The sequence below is a fragment of the Orcinus orca genome, chromosome 14 (genome assembly GCF_937001465.1).
Source record: "Orcinus orca chromosome 14, mOrcOrc1.1, whole genome shotgun sequence".
Taxonomy (NCBI): domain Eukaryota; kingdom Metazoa; phylum Chordata; class Mammalia; order Artiodactyla; family Delphinidae; genus Orcinus; species Orcinus orca.
Genome location: NC_064572.1, coordinates 49,713,979 through 49,736,140, shown reverse-complemented (window position 1 = coordinate 49,736,140; position 22,162 = coordinate 49,713,979). Strand labels below are relative to the sequence as shown.

The following is a 22,162-nucleotide window of genomic DNA, read 5'->3' as shown; positions in this document are numbered from 1 at the left end:
GTATTCACCTCATAATTAATCTGTACTTAGTTTTACTAATTAAACTCATTTATCCGTTTCAGACTTTTGTTTAAACTATGAAAATGTACTCAGTTAATATAAATTACATGGTTATAGTTTATCTACAAAATATGATCTCTTTGACTTTTTAGTTCTGTATCTTAATAAATGTTCTCATACCTTAACTCTGAGCACAGAAGAAAACATTTTTGCATCTTCAGATACACCTCCAATGTAGAGTTTTTTCTGAAACACTGGGGGATGATCATTTTCATCCTGAATCTCAATATACACTTTAGCTCTATTGCCTGGAGGAAAAGAAATAATATATTTTTTATTGATGGTCATTAATTAGAAAAAGATGGACTGGAGTAAATAATTACTGTACTTTCTTTTGAACAGTGGAAGAAACTTAAATCAGAAAGTCATTCCTAATTGGCATGCTTAATACCCCATACCCAAAGAGGACATTGATAATGATGTTTCTGGCAACATAATGTTAAGTTGCTGCTATTTCTTTTAGTTATAATGTCTTGTTAATTCATCTTACTTGATTTAATAGACACTATTGTGTTCTGCTAATTTTAATAAAACAATTCAACCTTTCATATTTACAAATACTTCACACACATTACAAATTACACCAAAGTGACATAAATATATAAAACACCTTATGAAATAATAGTCTGCCATAAATTTAAAAATATTTTTATTCTTAAGTATAGAACTAGCAATGATATTATCTTAACATGTAGTATTATATATATATGCATATATGTGTGTATGTGTGTGTGTGTGTGTATATATATATATATATATATATATATAAAGATTAGATGTAAACAATGTTTGGGTGAGGTGCTTATTTTCACAACGGGAAAACAAATTTTATCGTGCATTAGAGGCTATCTAGCATTCATTGGAAAAGATGTAGCTGGAGAGATGATTATTGTATGACTTATAAATACTGGGTTTTATAATTTAAACCACATTAAATATACTATAAAGAATACATTTCATCACATGTTAAAATCTCACTCCCTCAATCATCGCACTTTTAAGGAAAAATGTAGCACTTTTTACTAGTACAAGAATGACCCTTTACAAAGAATCTGATAAATGAAAATAACTTACAAACCAGATAAAATGAGGAATAACTGGTAAACATTTTGCAAAAAGTAGATTCAAATTACATAAATATTTTGATGTATTATCTAAGTAAACTTTTCTCATGCATTTCAAGTAGGATCAAATATACGGCAATTGATCTACAAACTATCAGGCAAACCCAGATGTTATTACTTTATTGTATCCTCAGCTATAACTAATTAACACCAACCTACTGGCACAGTGGGTGGATCATGGGTGTATAGTATATGTGTCGATTAAATGAATGAATAATCTTCATTGTCCTAGTAAGAATTTAGAAAAAGGCTCCTTTTTGCTTAACTCGGGAAAGGTCAGTGAGACAAGAGAGTTAACCACAAGGTTTTACACCTGTCCTACTGCTATTCATTTAGTTTCTCCCCTATTGGCCTCTTTCCCACCATTCCTGAACTGGAGAAGCTAGAATCAAAAAGAAAAACTTACTAGGTCAACAAAGAAGCGTACCAGCAGGGAAGTAAGGTTAATGATAGACTATGCTTCTCTATCCTACAGTACCAGGGCTTCAAATTGCACCCTGGTCAGCCACCAACAGAGTTCATCCAAAATGAAACCCATTTTCATCTTAGTAGCAATTTTAAATTTCTGGAATCAAAGGAGCTAATTTGATAATCTTTTTTAAAAAATAAGTCAAACTAAAACTGAGGATCTAAAGCACAGCATGGTGATGATAGTTAATAATACTGTACTATGTACTTAAATCTGCTAAGAGAATAGATTTAAAATGTTCTCACCAAACACACATATACACACACACACACAACAGGACACAAATGTGAGTTGATGGATGTGAAAACTAACTTGTGGCAATCATTTCACAGTATATATGTATATCAAAACACCACACTGTACAACTTAAATATATACAGTTTGTCAATTATACTTGAATAAAGCAGGAGAGTGGAAATTGTGATGTATCTAATTAAGGAACATAAAATAAATGTTGGCCAGTCCAAAAATAATTAAAGTACCCCTATAGTTTAATCACTAGAATAGCATCCACTTAGATTTTCTGATTCATTAACAATGTCCATGACACCATAGATTTCTGAGGCTCATACACTTTCACTAGGTGTGTGTAAGGACTAAGGACTGTATCACGATCTTTCACCTAATTTGGGTTTTGATTATTTCTAAGGCAGAAACTTGGAAGCAACTCTCATTTAAATTCGTTTAAGGGAATATACTATTTACCTCCTTGAGTATCTGAAGAATCTTTTTTTCCCTCCATATTATATCATTTTTTTAAGGTAGTTATGAAGCATAGAACAAGAAAGATGCAGGGTGGGTGGGGAGAAAGGAAAGTGGTGTTGATAAAATGGATAAGAGAATACTGTGAGAAGGACAACACAAGTGCCTGATGACCTAATACCCTCTTGCAGTCTTCCTTATGGTTGGGTGAGACAATGACAGGCTTCCAAGGAGAACCACTGGGGATGAAGGAAATTAAACTGGATGAAAGATTGCTTGGCAAGTGTTTTGGTTAAAAGACATTGTATCCTTCTATGCACTTTGGGGCCCAGCGCCTCATTTCCCTTCCTTCACTGACATTCTTTTTCTCCAGTTCTGTATGAGAGAAACTTCTCTTTGGGCAGTACCTTTGCATTGAGTCAGGAAGTTCCAGAAGTGACCCTTGAGGCAACAAAATGTGAGCTACGTTCCTGGTACTTACTAGTTTAAAGAAAGAGAAAATAGAACTATTAAGAATTAAAGCTCAGAAAAGGAAATACAAGTCAGGATATAAAGCTCCTTGAGTAGATCTTCTGTTCTATGTTAGACATCCTAAACAAGGTGAAAAGTGTTCAGAAGAGTAACTGATAGTCAAAATACCATTAACTTTAACTTGACTCTATGTTTTTCAAAACGAAATTTGGTTTGGATATTTTTCCCTTTCCTTTACTTTTAGTAATTAATTCTGTACGGTTATTTTTCTCTTCTTAGGGAACCCTTATTATTCTCAAGATGAATCTGTTTCTTCTATCCACATGACCAACCTATTGCCTACATTGCATCAGGTTCTCATAAAATACTTTCTGAATAATGTTCCAAGGAGTTAAAGCAATGGTTCTAGACCATGATTGATTTTGCCTATCCAGAGACATTTCTGGTAGTAATAACTACAAAGGGTGGGACAGTGGGGGGAGTGCTACTGGAATTTAGCTGGTAGAGGCCAGAGATGCTGAGAACATCCAGTGATGAACAGGACAAGCCCCTATGACAAAAAATTATCCAGCCCAAAATGTCAATAGTGATGAGGCTGAAAAACCCTAGTTAAAATGAGAGAGAGAGAGAGAGAGAGAGAGAGATTGGCTAGAGAAATAAAGATAAAATGGAAAGTGTGTGTAAATATATAACAATGCCCTCTCCTGAGCCCATTTACGTGCACATGCCTTCGATATGGGACTCAATTAAAATGGGCTGCAATTATTTGATCAAATATTGGTCATCGCCATCTTCACTGCATTCTTTAAAGTCAGGGGTTCAATCCCATTCACCTCCACCCCTGTCACTGCCCGTTGGCATCTGTTCCTGACATTCCCTCAATCCGTATGCTGTGAACTCCAACCATATCTGTAATTATTACTAGCATATAAACATCAAAGAAATATTGACTGTAATACTTGGGAATACAGGAGCTTAGTCTGATAGAAAACATACACTAGATTAGACTGTAAAACCTTGAAGCCAAGGATGGTGTTTTTCTTATTGTTAAATATTCTTTGTGGTCTAACACATTACATAGATTTTTTTTTTTGAATTGTATCATAATGTGGTTCTATTGCACAGAACTTTCAAAAAATGCTTGAAATACCAGAGTTACATATTTGTTACTTTGCTGGTGCCAAGAGATCAAAGTTAGATCCTCTTTAAAGTGCATGTACACACACACACACACACACACACATGTATCTTTTATGCTATTTTTCCTTTAATACTATTTTTGTATGTACTTTACTGGAAAACTAAATTTTAGAAGCACCATGACTTCTACACAGTAGGTGTTTAATAAATGTTGAATTAGACTAAAATTGCTACCACTCCCCTACCTGATATTCGCTTAAATAGAATGAATCACTGTATTTTATCCCCATAAATGAAATGAGATGATACATATTTAAGCCCTTAAAAAATCATAGTGCCAAGCAATGGCATGTTGTTGTTAAGAGTAAGCATATCTCTCTTAAAGATAACAGACTTTTTTTAAAGTTTAATATTAGGAAAATACTAAATCTAAAACCATTCATACTTCCATGGGCTGTCTGGAATTACCCTGAAGATTCTTGGTTCTTACACTATTGTTAACTTCCTCTCTGTTCCTCTGCCTTAGTTTATATGCCAGATAAATGACTATTTCTATAGATAAAGGAATGTTTAAGAACAAAAGGATCATCTGAGATAAGCATGTAATCTGATCTTACTAAAGGGTTTATAGATAGTTATTCACTAAGAAAATAGAGTTTGAAAAAAAAGTATAGAAGAAATATGTTATAGTGTGTTCATTAGATGGAATTAGGAATACAATATATTTACATGATCTTTTGAAAAATAAGTTATTAAGTAAGTATGTTAGAATGAGAAAAGTCACTGTTTCTTATCTCTCAGCTTTTTGCTCTGCAGGAATTGTACTTAGTCATATTTATATACAATGCTTATTTTAAGTAGTTAGGCAGCAAGAGAGACAATATTTTGAGGTTCATTTTAGTAGTTTTCTAATTTAGCTTTGATGTTGATTTAATTAGTTTTTGCATGATTTTAATTGCTTGTATCTAAAACATACATTTTTGTATATGTGTTGGCTGAAAGGTTAATAACTGAATTAAAGAAATAACTGCATGTAACTACTGGCTTCAAAACTTACACTCAGATTACTATAATATACATTTGATTTTTTTTTTTAATATACACTTGATTTTTAGCTAAGTCTTTTAGTGAAGAAAATGACGACATTGACAATTTTACAACTATAGTGATGAGGAAATAATCAGGGGAGTAATATTCTAAATATTAATTAAAGTTTGGCTTTGTGTCTATATTAACGTATTTTTCCCATTAGGAAAATTTAATAAACTAAGTTTCCCTGTAAACAGTAACCAGCAAAACAGAAGCTAAGAATGCAATATTATTTCTTTTCACTGGCATTGCTAGCATTTTGTGCTAATGCTGAGACCACATTGATGCATTTAGAGGCATTTGCAACAGGAATGATGATGACTTTTAGCTCAGTATGTTTCCATTCAGAATAAACAAACACTATTTTAATTCATTTGTATCTATTAAACTCCATCTCTTTCCACAAAAACAGTTTAATACAGGAGTCATAAGGACCAATAAAACTGCTGTAGTTGTAAACTGGGAAATAAACAAATTTAAGCACAAGCTATGGAGCCAGAGCCTGGGTCAAATGCCAGTAATACTCCATGTACATGGTGTGACCTTACACAGGTTACTTACCCTTTCTGAGTTAGTTTCTCAACAACAACATGGTAAAATGAATGAATAAATGTAAAGCACTAAATACAGTACATGATGGCGTCACTATTTCAAATGTCTCAGAGCTTCCTGACTCTCGAGGTAGGAGAGAGAAAGTATTATTATTATTATTTTATCTGAATGAGGAAGAATATTAATACCATGAAATTTAAAAAAATAATAATTTCTAGCATTGAATTATAAAAGAAATTTTTTTCATGTGGGATATTATATATGGAATATCAAATAATGTAGTGGAAAAATACATATATTTTTACTGCAAATAGAAGAATTTAAATAGTATGAAATACTGTTGGAAGACAGTAAAAGTACCATATTAACTATCCATACTTTTATTTACATGACAGGACTACAAATTTATGAAGAACTTATTTTAAAAAGTCAACAGTCTTTGAGGAAGACACACACTATACAGTATTTGATGTAAAAATATTCTGTGGACATTACAAGCCTAGAAAGAATCATTTTATCCTAAAATTCAGAATCATAGCTGAGAGAAAATAATTATGTTTGAATGGAACAATAAATGAACTTTGTATTTTTGATACACAGTCATAAACAAAAGTATATATTTAAGCCCAAAGTTGTTTTATTTAAACAGAAACAATGATTGATAAATTTGGTAAATTATATAAATAAACAAACAAAAAGCCAAGCCAACAAACAAAAAGATTGTGTCTTGAAAATGCAATTTACTAAGCACTTGAAAATGTACATTGACTCTAAAGACTAATGTCCCATAGGCAGTCTTGAATTGTCATACCTGTCCCTAAACACACAGACACCCCCTCCCACACACAAACACACAACAGAGAGAAACGTTACGTTCTTCTTTCTTGAGACTATAAAGGAGCTTTGTCCAAAAAGGTAGAAAAGAATCCATCAAGAAGAAATTAATAAGCAAACTCTGGTTTACCATATTTTGACAGAAGGAAAGGAAGATGCATTGCTCTTTTTTGAATAGTTTCTCTGTAACAGTCCTTGTATTGGCTTTTTTGTTTACAGTATCTCTTTAAAACCTTTTAAATGATCCATGAAGTAGATTGTCATTTCTGCTTTTCAGATAAAGATATTAAGACAAAGAAATTAAGTCACTATTATAAGGAAGAGCCAGACTTTATATCCAGACATGGCTAAAATTCATCCTCAAGTCTCTCTTCATAATAAAAATAAGATTTGTAATAAAAACAAGATAACTGTCCATTAGAGACCAGAGATCAGTTCCCACCGGTTCCTAGAATACAGGCAAGCAAACAGTAGAAACCAAATAAAATGTTTCTGAATAAAGAGATAATTCTATTTCAAAGGGCAGACTATTGCAGTCACCCCTTCTATATCTGGTTATCAGTCTGAGTAATGAGTAATGACTTGAAGCATTTATAAATGCCTACAGCATTGCTGAAGGAAGAGAAAAAAATAGTATTTTGAATAATATGTTAAAGTATTTAATAGCAGTACAGGTAGAAGATTCTTCTCTTTAATGCAAAGAAAATATGAGCATCATATTAGTTTCCTATTGCTTCTGTAAATTAGTGGCTTAAACAATATAAATGTGTTATCTTAGAGTTCTGTAGGGCAGAGGGGTATCACTGGGCTAAAATGAAGATGTGTGCAGGTCTACATTCGTTTCTGGAGGCTCTAGGGGTGTATCTGTTTTGTTGCCTTTTCTAGCTTCTAGAATTCGCCTGCCTGCATTCCTTGGTTCATAGTCCCCTTCCATCTTCAAAGCTAGCAATGGCTGACTGAGTCCTTCTCCTTCTGCATCACTCTGGCACTGACTGCCCCATCTTATTTCACTTATAAGGACTTTCATAATTACATTGGGGCCACTTAGATAACCCAAGATAACTACAGCATCTCAAATCCTTAATTTAGTCACACATGGGAAGTCCTTTGGCCATGAAAGGTGACATATTCAATAAACTCCAAGGGTTAGGACATGGGCATCTCTTGGAGAAGGGAAGATTATTTTTTCTGCCTACAACAGGCGTATTACTGCTCTTGTTAAAAAACATAAAATGCAGAGAAGACAGAAAAGTTTTAGGGTGCTCACAGATGACAAATTTAGGAAAAGCAAAATTCTGTGATATTGCAAACATTGGAGTTTTTGTACTTTTCTTTTATGTACAAACAACATTACTGACTCTGGTCACTAATGGTTGTTATGGACTGAATTGTGTCTCCCCCACAGTCATATGTTGAGGCTCTAGCCCCTAATTTGAGACAGGACCATTATGGAAGTAATTCAGGTTAAATGAGGTCATAAGTGTGGGGCCCTGATCCAAAAGGACTAGTGTCCTTCTAAGAAGAGACATCAGAAAGCCAATACTTTCTCTCCCTGTCTGTCTCTGTCTCTGTTCCTGTCTCTGTTTCTCTATCTCTACCCAACTGCCTCTGTGAGGATACTGTGAGAAGGCGGTCATCTACCATCCAGGAAGAGAGGTATCACCAGAAACCAACCCTGATACACCTTGATCTTGAACTTCTAGCCTCTAGAACTGTGAGAAAAAAATTTCTTTTGCTTAAACCACGTAGTCTATGGTATTTCCTTATGGCATCCCAAGCAGACTAATACAATGATAATACCAATTACTTAATAATTGAGTGAGCTAAATGCTTTCTGTGCATTATTTTAATTTATCCCCATAAAAACACAGTGTTATTGATTATCCACATTTTATCGATGAAGAAAACAGAGATTGGAGAGATTAAATGACGTGTCTAAGATTACACAACTAGGAAAAGGCAGAAGATTCTCACCCAAACTCTGACAATACATATTCTTAACCATTTCACTTTAAGGCCTTCCTTCAGTTTGGGTAATTTAAAAAATCCAACATAATCCTTAAGCCTCTCTAAAGTTTGTGATTTGTGGGGAGTGGGGCAGGATAGTTTGTGTCAACTAGCATAAAATTTTAATTTACATTTAGGTATTAGGTTTTTAGATATATTTCTATGACTAAAACCACAAGAAACTGACATTTTACTAGGGGATTTCTGAAGTTTTCTAAATTTTAATAAGTGCCCTGGAGGCTGAGAATATAGAGTGATAGAATGGAGCCAGGGCAATCAAGCCAACTTCTCAGTTGTACCAGGAAAATGGTTGAAAGACTATGTAGATAATCCTGTTTAGATTAAAACTGCTCAATGAAGTCTTTCTATATATCCCTCGCTGAAAATATCCTACATTCCTACTTCATAAGAGCTTGAGGCAAAGTAGAAACACCATGGATTCAAAATGAGAAAAATTTTTTCCACATACTTGAGTACTTTGGGACTGATTTTGGACAAGGACAAAGGCCTGCTTCTTTATCTATAATCTGTTGAAAAACGATAGAATTATTTTGGTGATTAAATGTTATAATGAACAGATATGTGCCTATCATCACCATAAAAATGTAAAGCATTAGAGTTGTTGTCCATAAAAAAAAGTGTTTTGGCATACATGCTATTTTCAAAACATTTGCATAGTGAGCAAACTATGTAAAAGTGTATATAATAGTACACTATATATATATATATAAAATGCTATTATATATATAATACTATTTTATATATATAATAGTATTATGTATATATTCTTATTTTATATATATATATATATATATATATATATCTGTGCCTGGTTCTTGACACAGAGCTCCTAAAGCTGTAAGTAGAGGTACTAGGAGAATCTTTTGTTCTAACATTTAGTCTTTGACCTTGGTTCCTGACACACAGCTCCTAAGACCCTTGTAATTTCCTGAGTGATGAGTGATAGGAATGTCTGTTGGTTCTCATGAGGTGACTCTTGGCAGGCTCCTGGATGGACACTGGTCACCTGAAAGACCAAGCCATGATTAGAAGCTTGGAACCTAACGCATCATATACACAAAAATGAAAAAAAAATTGAAATAAACTTCATTGGTTCCTTTCTATGCATTTTCTATAGTGTCATCTCTTGTATCTAAAAAGTCTGGAAAGACACCATGTGACTCTACTTTTTCAGCATAAACAAGCCCTGGATGATGCTAGTTAAGCCTATATTTTTCCCCCTAAAATCAAATGAATTTGCTTACTTGTTTGCTTGCTCATCTGTAAGAAGGTATTTCCCCAGGCATTATGTAATTTGGTTGTGAAGACTTAACAAAAAATGAATGATTAAAGAGAAAAGTGACCTTGCAATACACAATCTAATTATTCTTTATCTGTATATCTTTGCTTAGTTCATTAGTCATCTGGTACACAGCATATTTAATAATTAGATGTTTGCAGAAATTGTAGAGGCCATACAAGATGAAGCAATTTAACTACAGCAATTTAGTGCAATGAACAGGCTAAATTTAGTCCTTAGAAAGTAGTTAATAAAAATGTGTCAAGTAGAGATTCATAGTTCTTGCAATATGACACTAAATTCAAGTGTTATATTTAATCTTCTCCAAAACATCTGATAAGAAAAAAATAATTTTTTGCTGCAACATAAATTTGTGAATCTTCAAAAATTCAAGTAATCAGATACTTAAATTTTTAAGCATCAGTCATAGTAAAAATTGAAAATAAATTTTCATTATGACAGAACATGAAATCTAGCACTATAAACTTCAAGTAATATGCCACTCCTCTACACCTGTCCCCACAGTGCCCAGCTTAGCATTTCATTCAACCACATTTGGGCCCTAAATTGATTTTTGAAAAGTTAAGTAGAATTGCCTTGATTTGTCTGCCCAACATCACTTCCTCCCTTATTTTGAACATTGAACTCCATATTTTCCCCCCTGGGTTACTGTACTTCCATACTCCATGTGCTTAGTGGAACTGTCAATCACAGTGCTCTGCACTCCACACTTGGCCAGGTGTACATGTCTCAACCCAGGCTAATTAGATTCTCCCCCTCAGATCTTTGAGCTTCAAAGTCCATGATCCCAGCTGTCTTGAAGATACTGCCCCCAAAAGCAGTGTTTTGAGTTTCTGACTAAGATTGCTGAAGCTTATCTCTTTTCTTGTCCTTTCTTAAATCTTATTAAGCTTTTGCTTTGATTGTACAAGTCACAGAGTATTCTACTGAGAAGTTCTTTTTAGTATAAATCAGTCAGAGGTGGTTCCTGTTGCTTCCAACCAAATAACTGTTCCAAGTACAGGTGGAAAGACCAACTTAGTCCACATCAGAGAATGGGGACCATATCTCCCTACCTACAGAAAAAGTTTGGATTTTCCATCCCAAGGTACCAAGACATTATAAACTGCAAATTTTCTGTTTAGTGTTGCAAAACTTAAGTATTATATTTTAGCATATTTTCCCCTATGTTGTCATGGATGATTACATTATTTTGACCATTCTTTTTGGGGAAAATGTCTCTTTTTGTACTTACATTATCTGGCTGTCAATCAAGATCATGGTACTCAAATCTAAAGACTCCAAAAGATGTCATGACTGTGTTTCTAAAATGTCACAGCCTACAACCATTGTTTACACAAAGAGCTTAGAAACATGTGGACTCCTTTGTATACAATAATCTACAGGAATAAATGAAGCACTTTTAGTATGTGATTGGTATATTTTTAAGTGTCACTCAAACATATCACAGCTAGTAATAACAAAACAATAATAATAATTATTATAGCTTTTTTTATTGGATGTCTACAGTGCTCTAATAAGGTAAATGCTTTGCAGGCATCATTTTGCTTAAAATTCTCAAACACCCTAAGAGGAATAGACATATTTATCTTGACATAATCTTGAAGATTCTAAAGCTTAGAAAGGTTAGTAAAAATCAAAGATGCATCTGGAACCCAGGCCTGCCTGATACCAAATTCAGGAATCTTAAACAATTTATTATATCAGAGTTTTAGTTATCTGCCTTTTTCTCTGCTGTTCTATTAAGGTTATATTTTAATCTTGAGATGTTTCATTGGTAAATCTTCTGAATTACAATATTTTTCTTAATAAATATTTTTTTACAGAATTGCCATTTACCTCTTTTAATCTCATGTATATCTTAACATTTATAGAATATCATCTAGTAGAAATCTTCCATAAATGAAATTGAGCTGTTGGACTGGATAGAGTATCTGTCTTGCGCATTTTAATAAAATATAAACATAGCAATCTCTATCAGGAAATCTTGATGGCAAGAATATACCGTAAATTAATAACTAGGAACAGACTTTCAAAATTGAAAGTGATAGCATTTAAAATAATGATTTCCCTTAAATTGTTTGTCTGTAATTATTTTTAAGATATTACATAGGGAACTAATTAGGTACAAGATACCAAGAGGGAGAATAACAGCAATAAGACTGATTAATTGAACTTATAAAAGTTCCTGGGAATAAAAAAAATGAAATCCCTTCAGGAGAAGAACTGACTACTAGACTTGTTTTGAATAATGGTTAAAAAGAATGACAGGCTAAATTTATGTTTCTTATGTCTGAAACATAAAATTCTGTTTCTGCTTTTACATTTATATAGTATGTAAATTAAACTGAAATGCATGTCTCATAAAATATAAATATTAATAAGAATACACTAAATTTTTTAATTGTGTCTATTGTGTAGATTTAACCAAGAAATCCTTGATCTATAGTTTCCTTTTCATCCACGTGCAGGTCTTTTCTATTTATTTGGCATTAGCTATAGTCACTGTGTATCCCAAGTAAGTGTCATCCAACATATTTTTATTAGTCATAAATTTCCTTGAATATCTGTAACGTTTGCAGTTTTTGCCATTTTCTACCTTTCTTGAAATGCCTTCTTTCGTTTGACTAACCTATCATCATTACACAAATTTTACTGCTTTTTTCCATGGCCTCTTATGGCTATTCCTTTCTCTCACTCACTAAATAAATGGCCTCCCTCAAACTCAGTCTTTTGCTCTTTTCTTCTGCCAGTCTCTCAGAGACACAAGGTCAGATGGCCCTGGAGGGTCATTAACTCTCCTCTTTTGCCAGATTAACAAATAACGAGGTCACTGTATCTGGTTTAGCTTGACCTAGGAAAGGCCAAGCAGGATTGAGAACCCCACTGAAGGTTCAACCTATTTATAAAATCTTCCTATGTTGACACTCTCCCCCATATTTCTTTCTATTATTTAAACATAATGCTGAAATTTACTTTTGTGTAGTTAATCAACGGGAAGCTTTTTTTTTTCTCAAAATAATCAACCAGTAAGTTTGGCTTCTTGTTAAACTTGGCAAAATAGAACATGTTACCAAAAGAAAAGAAGGTTTTCATTTTTTATAAAAGATAAAAATAAATAAAATAATCTAACAGCTATCTAAATCTTTAGCAAAATATTAAAAAGACTTGTGCTATCTTAACCTGTAGAGAAGACCTGACCTTGATTATATATATAACAACAGAGTGTAGAGGGCCAATAACTGTGCTCATAAACAAAATGAAGACAATGTATTTAGCAGCAAATCCTGATAATTTTTCCCATATTTTAAATTTTTATTGAAACACAGTCGATTCATAATGTTCTGTTATTTCCCATATTTTTAATGACTAAAATGAACTTTATGTTTATGTTGTATAGACAGTGGCTCAAGCTTTCCATTTCTGGAAACATTGATATTTCTATAATACATATGACTTAACAGATTTCACTTCTATGAGCAGTTTCATATGCATTTAATATGGCTTAGTTTGCCGCTATTGAAATCGTGGATATTTTTGAAACAAAAGGCATGGAGTTTCTATTGCATAGCTTTGGGACTTCATTATTAATCAAATGACTGCTGCTCCCAGAAATAGAATATAAGGTAAAAATATTTGTGAATGAGTGAATAGTCTCCCATTTTAAATTCAGACCAATCCCAACTGAAATTCAGACTAAAAATGCAAAATAAATATATAATTAATTAACTGTAATAATTAAACAGATGTTCTCATGAATAAAGAAAATTATACCTCCTGTCTTTTAAGTTCTGGCACTTAATCTTAGATGTAAGTTAAGGAGAACCATTTTATGCACTCTTGGACTACTAAATATTTTAATTTTAATTGCCAGTAAAAGCAATATAAAATGTTTTCCTCATGAAACATGATTTTTTCTGCATAACACATGTGAAGAAATACATATGATAATCTACACTGTAATTTAGAAAGGTTAACTGCACATCTTTGTCATCAATTCAACAAACCACTTTTGGGATCAATGGAAGAACTTTGCCTCAATGCACTTAGCTTCAGAAATGTATTAATAAAATTCTATAACCATTTTAAAATCACATTTCCAAGCAAAGCTTTTTGCACAATTAAATTGTTTTCTTGGACAGATAGATTTTTTTTTCTTTAAAAATGTAGCTGTGTCAACTGTGTATTTATATAAAATACTTAGAGTGTTTGAGACAAAAATACCATAAAGGATTTATGGCATTAGTTTTCATACAGTAGTCCTCAAGTTTTAAAGTAATAAAGTATGAATATAGGTTCTAAAAAACTGTGGTCATATATTTATAGTACAAATATAAGGCCTTGAATATACCTGGGATTTTAGGACTGAAAAAATAACATGTAACATGCTGCAGTGTTGTTACCTAAGTTATATCAGGAATGCTTCTGTAAGTCAGTCAATCATGAGTAAAGAGTCATTAACATTATTTGTCACAGACCTTCTGTTTGGAGCCAGAAAAGCCAGGGAAATGAGATGTATTACAAGCTTGTACCCTAAAGCAAAACCATAAAGTGAAATCAATATCATTTGAGTTGTTTTAATACCAGTTTAAGGTTTATCTTAATTGTCCTGTCATTTATTCCTGATTGAAAGGCTAGTTATTGCATCAAAACACAATGATATATTTATACAAAGCTATGTTTTTTCTTCCACACTTGAAGATAATTTTACTGTAAAAGAAAAACTGCACTTCAATTGTGAAATTCCATATATCAAACTGAGCTCTAATAAAATTGCACATTATGTATTATTGCTTTTGTTTTATATAAGATAAAAAATGGTGATGACTTTGTGGCAGAAATATTGATATAAGTTTCTGTGGAATTTCTCAAGGACATAGGCTCCTTGAAATCTCTTTGGGGCCAATAACTTTCATCCTGAAGACCCAGGAGAGACTGAGTTGTTCAGGGGAGATAGAGAATTTATTACAGTGCTATATGTCAATTTTATCTCAATAAAACTGAAAAAAAAAAAATGTTTCAACTACATTCTGCTCTCCAGCCACACTGAAATGGTGAGCTTAATATGGGCATATGGAATTTAATTATAAAAGCCTGTTTTTTCTTTTCTGCTCTCCCTTTCATCCTGCTGATTTGAGGTAATCTTTTTCCTGCTGTTGAATAAAACCTCAAGATATTCCATAATTTAAAAAAATAAACAGATTTAGTTAATAGAAAGTACTATGATCATATTGTTTTTTAAAAAAGATTCTCTAGTTCAATATATTAATCAATACTTCAAATTTCTTCCTTCCCAGCTAAGATGTTCTCCTGGAAAGTATCCTGTCTTTGGAGAAGAGATTGTAAGAGATTTCTTTCTTCTTTATTAATTACCTCTTCACCTATTTACTAGCAGCTGTTTGTTTAACACTCAGGTTGCCATCGTCTGGTATTAGAGATTGAGGAGGAAAGATTGGTAAGGTAGGCAGGAAAGTTTCGACTTAATCATTATTGTGAAACGGTTGAACACTTTTGGGCCAGACCTGTGTTTAAAACAGACTTTGTCAATGGGGCACTTTCAGCATTGGTGTTCTCTCCTGCTGCAACTTTATTTTGAAAGTGCTTTTCAATTACAGTTGACCTTTGAACAACACGGGTTGGAACTGCATGGGTCCACTTATTTTTCATAATAGATATTTTGTAATAGTAAATACTACAGTACTATACTGTCCAAGGTTGGCTGAATTTGCTGTTTAACAAATGTTTTCTGTTAATTTGGATTATTTTATTCATCATTTATTCATTCATTTGATCATATATTTATTATATTACCCACTACTTCCAAAGAAGATTAATGAAGCTTAAAAGATAAAAGTTAGTCGTTAAGAGAGGGAAAAAATGTATCTAGAAGCCCTGGGTGAAAAATCTAAAGCACTTGAGGGAAAATTTAATCCTAAACTCGGTAACAGCACAGTGCAAGGACCTGAGAGGGCTATATAGTTCCTATTATCTTAAATTCATTGACTGTGAAAAAAATTCCCCTGATTCAACAAATATTTCAAATATCCTTGGATTAAGATAATGTGTTTAGGGATTTGAGGAAGACGACTAAGGTGACAATGTAATATTTGAATCTTCCTGAATCCTCCTCATTACTAAAAGACAGAGATTTGGATAGCAAAATATTGGGAGAAAATATACCATGCAATTGGCAATTCTAAAAAGCGAGACAATGTCTTGCAGGAATGCCTCCTTTTTGACAAAGACTTGCTATCACTTGCTATAAAAGCGGCAGACCCTCTAAGTTCTCTCCTGTGGTGCAATCCACTCATGTGAAGGTCTGAAGGCCCTACACTGCCTATGAGGTTTGGAGTTCAGGGAGCTGCACTGCTATGCTGATTGCTAAGCTGATACTCCTGCTAATACTTTTGTAGGGAGTAATAGGGTCCTTGCATCTGACCCAGAAGTTTATTTTTTTATCTTGTACCAACATCCATAGAACTTTATTGGTTAAATTATTATTAACCCATGTAGTTATTCTTGTGGGTATTCTCCTGCTTTTATGTCTCCTCCCCACTATCAAGTTTTAAGTAGGATAATATCCTAGCATCCATCCAAAAACCTACAGATAATATCTAAGACTAAATAAGGCAACAAGCTAGCCTCCAGATCACAGAGTATGAACTTCTGAGGAAAACAAATGACATAAACCAGATCTCTGTACTAACTGCAAGTGTGATAACTACTGCTTTTAAGGGAGTTCAGAGAGGGCTAAGGGTTTCTGGTGGCCCTGAGAGCTGGTGAACCTCAAAATTACCAGCACACACTAAATGAAGAAGATACTAAGTTAATATGAACGCAGTAGCAGGACAAAACTCCACACTAAGGAGAAAGGAAAAAACAGTGAGAGCAGAATATAAATTGAACAGGACAGGCACAATAGGGGAAAAGCAAAGAAAACGTCTCCAAGTAAAATGGGAGTGCAGAGGAAAGCAAGCAGATTTCTAAAAGCTGAAGAATAATTTTTAACACATTATGAAAATAACTGAAACAGGTATTCTACAGCTGTGAATTAGAAAAGCATTCCTGAAACTACCCTGAAAGATTAAAAAGACAGAAGGTAGAAAGAGAAACATGAAAGATAGAAAAAGATCATGGTCAAAGCCACAAAGTAAAAAGAGACCAGTGAGCAAAAGAATAGAAACCTTTTCTTCTGCTTTTCCTATAGGAGTTGGACCTCAGAGTAATCAAATATTTGATATTGAGAGAGTTTTTATAGAAATATTTTGGCTAATACATATAGAAGAAATAAAAGGAAGAATTAATAGTTGGGAAATGATTAACAGTGGCTGCTATTATCACAGGAGGAGAGAGCCAAAGAGACTTGGTGTACCTCCTTAAAGAAGTAGTGAGTATCACCTATGATTTATTTCTTAAAAAACAACAACAACAACAACAACCTGGATCTAATCAAGACTCCGGCTCTAATGACAATTTATAGGAAATAAAGAAGACAGAGAAAAATATGAAGTGACCCACTGAAGATACAGTTGTCAAAATCCAGGTTTCAGAGATCTGATTTCTCAAACAAATAAATAACAAGATGGATAAAAAGGAGTGACAACGGTGAAGCCTATAGATTAAAAGAGACTTAAAGAGCTGTCAGCCAACTGCAGTATATGAACTTATTTGGATTCCAATGTGAATAAATTTTTAGTTCAAGTATCGAATGGATATCTGTTGATACTGAGGAATTTCTGTTAGTTTGGGGAGAGTAATAATGGTATTCTGATTAAGTTTTAAGAGTCTTTATCTTTAAGAGATACATATTGAAATACTTACAGATGAAATATTATGTCTCTGTGTTGTTTCAAAATAATGGAGTGAGACTAAATGAAAGATTTCCCAGGACTCAACGAAGTTGGGTAGTTGATACATAGAGGTTCATTATAATAGTCTGTAATTTTATTTACGTTTGAAATGTTCCCCACTAAAAGATTAAAATGTCTTAAATACTGTTAATATCAAATTTTGGAAATGTGCTGTAATTTTTTCTATTTTAATTATTAATTTGCTTTAAATATTAAATTTACTTACAGCATAGTTGTAAAACTTACTTTGAAAATTATTTCATTAATAAATTCTTGGTAAAGAAATTATAATAAAATCTTCTTCAATGAATTAAATTTATTCTGTTTATTACCTTTATTCATATGATATGTGATAGAGCTAAAGATCATAGGGTAGCTAATTCTGAAGAAGGAATGAAACTTTAAACAATTAACCTCAATTTACATAATAGTCTTATTATTTGCATAGCTAATGGGTAGGGTTTGATCATAGGCCATTAACAGTCATTAATAAGTGAAACTGTATTGGAAATACTACATGGGTTTGTACTTCAGACTCAAGAAGCAAAGGTTAGTCATGACACAGACACAGAGAATGGACTTGAGGACATGGGGAGTGGGAAGGGTAAGCTGGGACCAAGTGAGAGAGTGGCATGGACATATATACACTACCAAATGTAAAATAGATAGCTAGTGGGAAGCAGCCGCATAGCACAGGGAGATCAGCTCGGTGCTTTGTGACCGCCTGGAGGGGTGGGATAGGGAGGGTTGGAGGGAGATGCAAGAGGGAGGAGATATGGGGATATATGTATATGTAGAGCTGATTCAGTTTGTTATAAAGCAGAAACTAACACGCCATTGTAAAGCAATTATACTCCAATAAAGATGTTTAAAAAAAAAAAAGTCAGTCATGAAATGTTATTGGGTTGGCCAAAAAGTTCGTTCGGGTTTTTCCGTACGATCTTATAAAAACCCGAACGCACTTTTTGGCCAACCCGATAATAACAAATAGTCAAAGCATTAGGCATTAAACAAACTAACATTTAGCTTTTCGGCTTCACACATTTCTGAGAGGATAATTCATGAATTTGCTAACTGGTCTCACTGTGCATGCATACTAGGGCACATGTAAGTATACATGGGTGTATTAGCTAAACTTTTATTAGCCTCAGATTTACATTTAAATTACAGTGAGAACTAGTTTACTATACTCACATATGAAACATCAATATGTCTTTATGCCTAGAAATCAGAGCTATTTCTTGAAAAATGCTAGGGTCTACAACTTAAATATTTGGCAAATTTTTTTTTCTAATTCTAACTTTCTGTTTGTTTCAAAGAAAGATGACAAATGGTTTTCAATTAACTTTTACATTTACTTTTATTTGCAATAAGGTAGTTTACATTATGTAATTTAGAACTACTCTAACCTTTCAACTCCTGGTTTAGTCAATTTAATTTACAATTGAATTGTAAATTGTAAGTGTCCTCTATATTTTATAAAAATGTAATTGCTTGCAGTTTAAAGATTTTAAAAACTCAAATAACTGGTCTGCTATTTTATTTTTTTGCAGTACGCGGGCCTCTCACTGTTGTGGCCTCTCCCGTTGTGGAGCACAGGCTCCAGACGCGCAGGCTCAGAGGCCACGGCTCACGGGCCCAGCCGCTCCGCGGCATGTGGGATCTTCCCGGACCGGGGAACGAACCCGTGTCCCCTGCATCGGCAGGCGGACTCTCAACCATTGTGCCACCAGGGAAGCCCCCGGTCTGCTATTTTTAAACAATTATGTAAGTGATGCATAATCACTGAAGACAGTTTAATTCCTGTAATTCCACAGACACACTGTATATAATCTGATTTTTCCAATGATTTGGTTGTGCTTTTACAAACAACTGTGCAGGCCTCTACCTTAGATCTGTAAGTGAGATTTGAAATACATGAACAGAAGTGATTTATTTTTATGATCATCAATTGCTGAACTGATACAGAAAACTCTGTAGCACATCTTTTGCCTCTCACTCCCACCTTGCTCACTCTTCTCTTATCCTGCTGGGGTGCTCTCTCTCTCTCTCTGGCATTCATATGGGTACTCTTGCTCTGGCTCTCAGGGTCTCTTCTTTTATCCTCTTTCCTGTTTTAAAGATGCTGATTGATGGAGTGCTGTGAGAGTATGTCCAGAAATGGGCCCAGAGTAAAATATAAATGTTTCATACCCTGTTTTGTTATTTATACTTTCTCTGGGCCTCTATTCTGCTAGTAGTTAAATTAAATCAGGTTTTCCTGGGTTTTCTAGATTTTAAAAAATTTCCCATTCATTATAACAGCTGATATATGACAATGTTAAGTTACAAAAAGATGGATTGCTTAATGTGCAAAGGAGTATTATCTCAATGGATGGAAAAGAACAGTGTTTATCCCATTACCAGTAACATCTCTCAGAATCTATGCTGGCCCCCTTCACAAATTGGCTTTTACTTGGTTCGCTGTATGGGTAAACTACACTACACCAAAATGCTGAAGAAAGATTTTGGAGTCAAAAGCTAGCTTAAATCTCCCACTTTTCATTTACTGACAGTAACATTTTTTTTGAAAAATCACTTAACCTTTTCTTGTCTTTGTAAAATGGGGATAATAAATCTCATTTCCTAGAAATGGGTGTGAATTAAGTATAATGCTAACATTATGATAAATGTTAGTCACTCTTTTTAAGATGCATTTTCCTCTGCTCTAAGAAAATACAAAGTACCAGAAGCCACACAATTCAGGAAATGTATGGTAATCATGTGCCCCTTAACAATATACATTCCAAGGGGTTAGCCATAACTACCCAGTGTAATTAAGAATAAGGTTTCTATGCAACATACACCAATAATGATGGCATTCCAGTAAGACTGCACAAAATTTGAAAACATTGTGTTATTACCTTGACATTTAAGAAGTATGAAGTCATTCTCTGCATTGTCATATATCAGATCTTAAAATGAATGGGCAGTCATCTTTGAGTGTTAATGATCTTTCTACGTTCTCCACTGAGGATTTTATTTAGACATATGTATTTCATTAGAAAATAAATAAAAACACCATAAAATTCTTGTAAAATCCTTAAGTAATACAACTTACTTTTTGAAGGAACACGTAGGTTGGCGAGGACTACTTCCAGGGAATCAGCTTGGACTCGAAGTACATAGCTTGTCCTTGTCTCATAATCCAGAGGGCCATTCACATAGATTACACCCGTGATGTTATTAATTCCAAACTTATCTAGAATTAAAACACAATTCCTTGGTTACTCTCTTCACACTGTAAGGGAAAATAATTCTCTTTAAAAAGCACTGTGATTTTTAAAACACATATAAGAGTTACAAAATGCTGGCTTTGGAAACTCTGTTCCAGTTCCTGAAATTATCAACATCAGTGTTTCCCTAAATGCATGTTTTGAAATTCAAGTTTTTTTGAGATTCTCCTGGAAATTGATGTTTCTATGGTCAATTAAATCTGAAACAATGCATACTATTTCCCTCACCGTAGATACACATAATCTTCTGCCACACTAAATGCTTCTAGAAATTTTGTTTTAAAGAAATCCATTTAATTTTGTTTAAGCAATTATTTTATGACCTTATTGGATTATTATACTTTTTATGATGTAATGCATCTTATTATCCTGCAGATTTAGTGTTTTGCTAAGAATGTGAGAGGGAACAAACAGAACAAACAGATAATTTCATATGTTGATTATTTAGAAAATATTATTTGTTATTCTAAATATCTTAAAATATTTTGCCCTGAAGTCTATTTATTTATTTATTTATTTATTGCGGTACGCGGGCCTCTCACTGTTGTGGCCTCTCCCGTTGCCGAGCACAGGCTCCGGACGCGTAGGCTCAGCGGCCATGGCTCACGGGCCCAGCCACTCCGCGGCATGCGGGATCCTCCCGGACCGGGGCACGAACCCGTGTCCCCTGCATCGGCAGGCGGACTCTCAACCACTGCGCCACGAGGGAAGCCCCTGAAGTCTATTTATTAAAATAAATTTGGTCATATATATTTGAGTGAAGGGCAGGGCACACTGGCAACCTTTGTAATACCCCACCTCTTTCACTCTCTCTGTCTTTTCCTCACTCTGGTTTTCTCCACAGCATTTATCACTACCTAAACACTATATGTTTATTAACTTAATAATTGTTTAATAATTGTTACTATCTCCTCTCATTGGATTGATAAATTCTATGAGGGCAAGGATCTGTCTATTTTGTTCACTGCTCTATCCTAAGTAGCTAGAAGGTACTGAGTACATGATAGATGCTCAATAAATATTAGTTGAATAAATTGATAAGCAAATAAATTGAATGTAAAAAGAATCATTGTGGTGGAGTGTGGGTAATAAGTAGAGCCACTTTGCTAACTTCAAGGAAGAGAACAGATAGAATTACAGAAAAAATTATAAGAACAGATTCAGAAATCTTAGCTTCAGTCAGATGTTATAAGTTCAAGGAAAAAGGAAAGTCAGTAATATTTGGAGAGGAGGCATAACAGCACAGGAGAAACAAAGACAATAAGAAA

General features: G+C 33.7%; 1 protein-coding gene across 1 annotated transcript in view; it reads right to left on the bottom strand.

The window, feature by feature from the left end:
• Window positions 1-22,162, bottom strand: part of PCDH15 (protocadherin related 15) — a 711,784-nt gene that overhangs the window by 81,547 nt on the left and 608,075 nt on the right. Inside the window, exons 23-24 of the mRNA XM_049696610.1 lie at window positions 20,720-20,860; window positions 181-308 (exon numbers count right to left, since the gene is read on the bottom strand). Of these exons, the coding sequence (XP_049552567.1) occupies window positions 181-308; window positions 20,720-20,860 (269 nt within the window). The remainder of the gene's footprint in view (window positions 1-180; window positions 309-20,719; window positions 20,861-22,162) is intronic.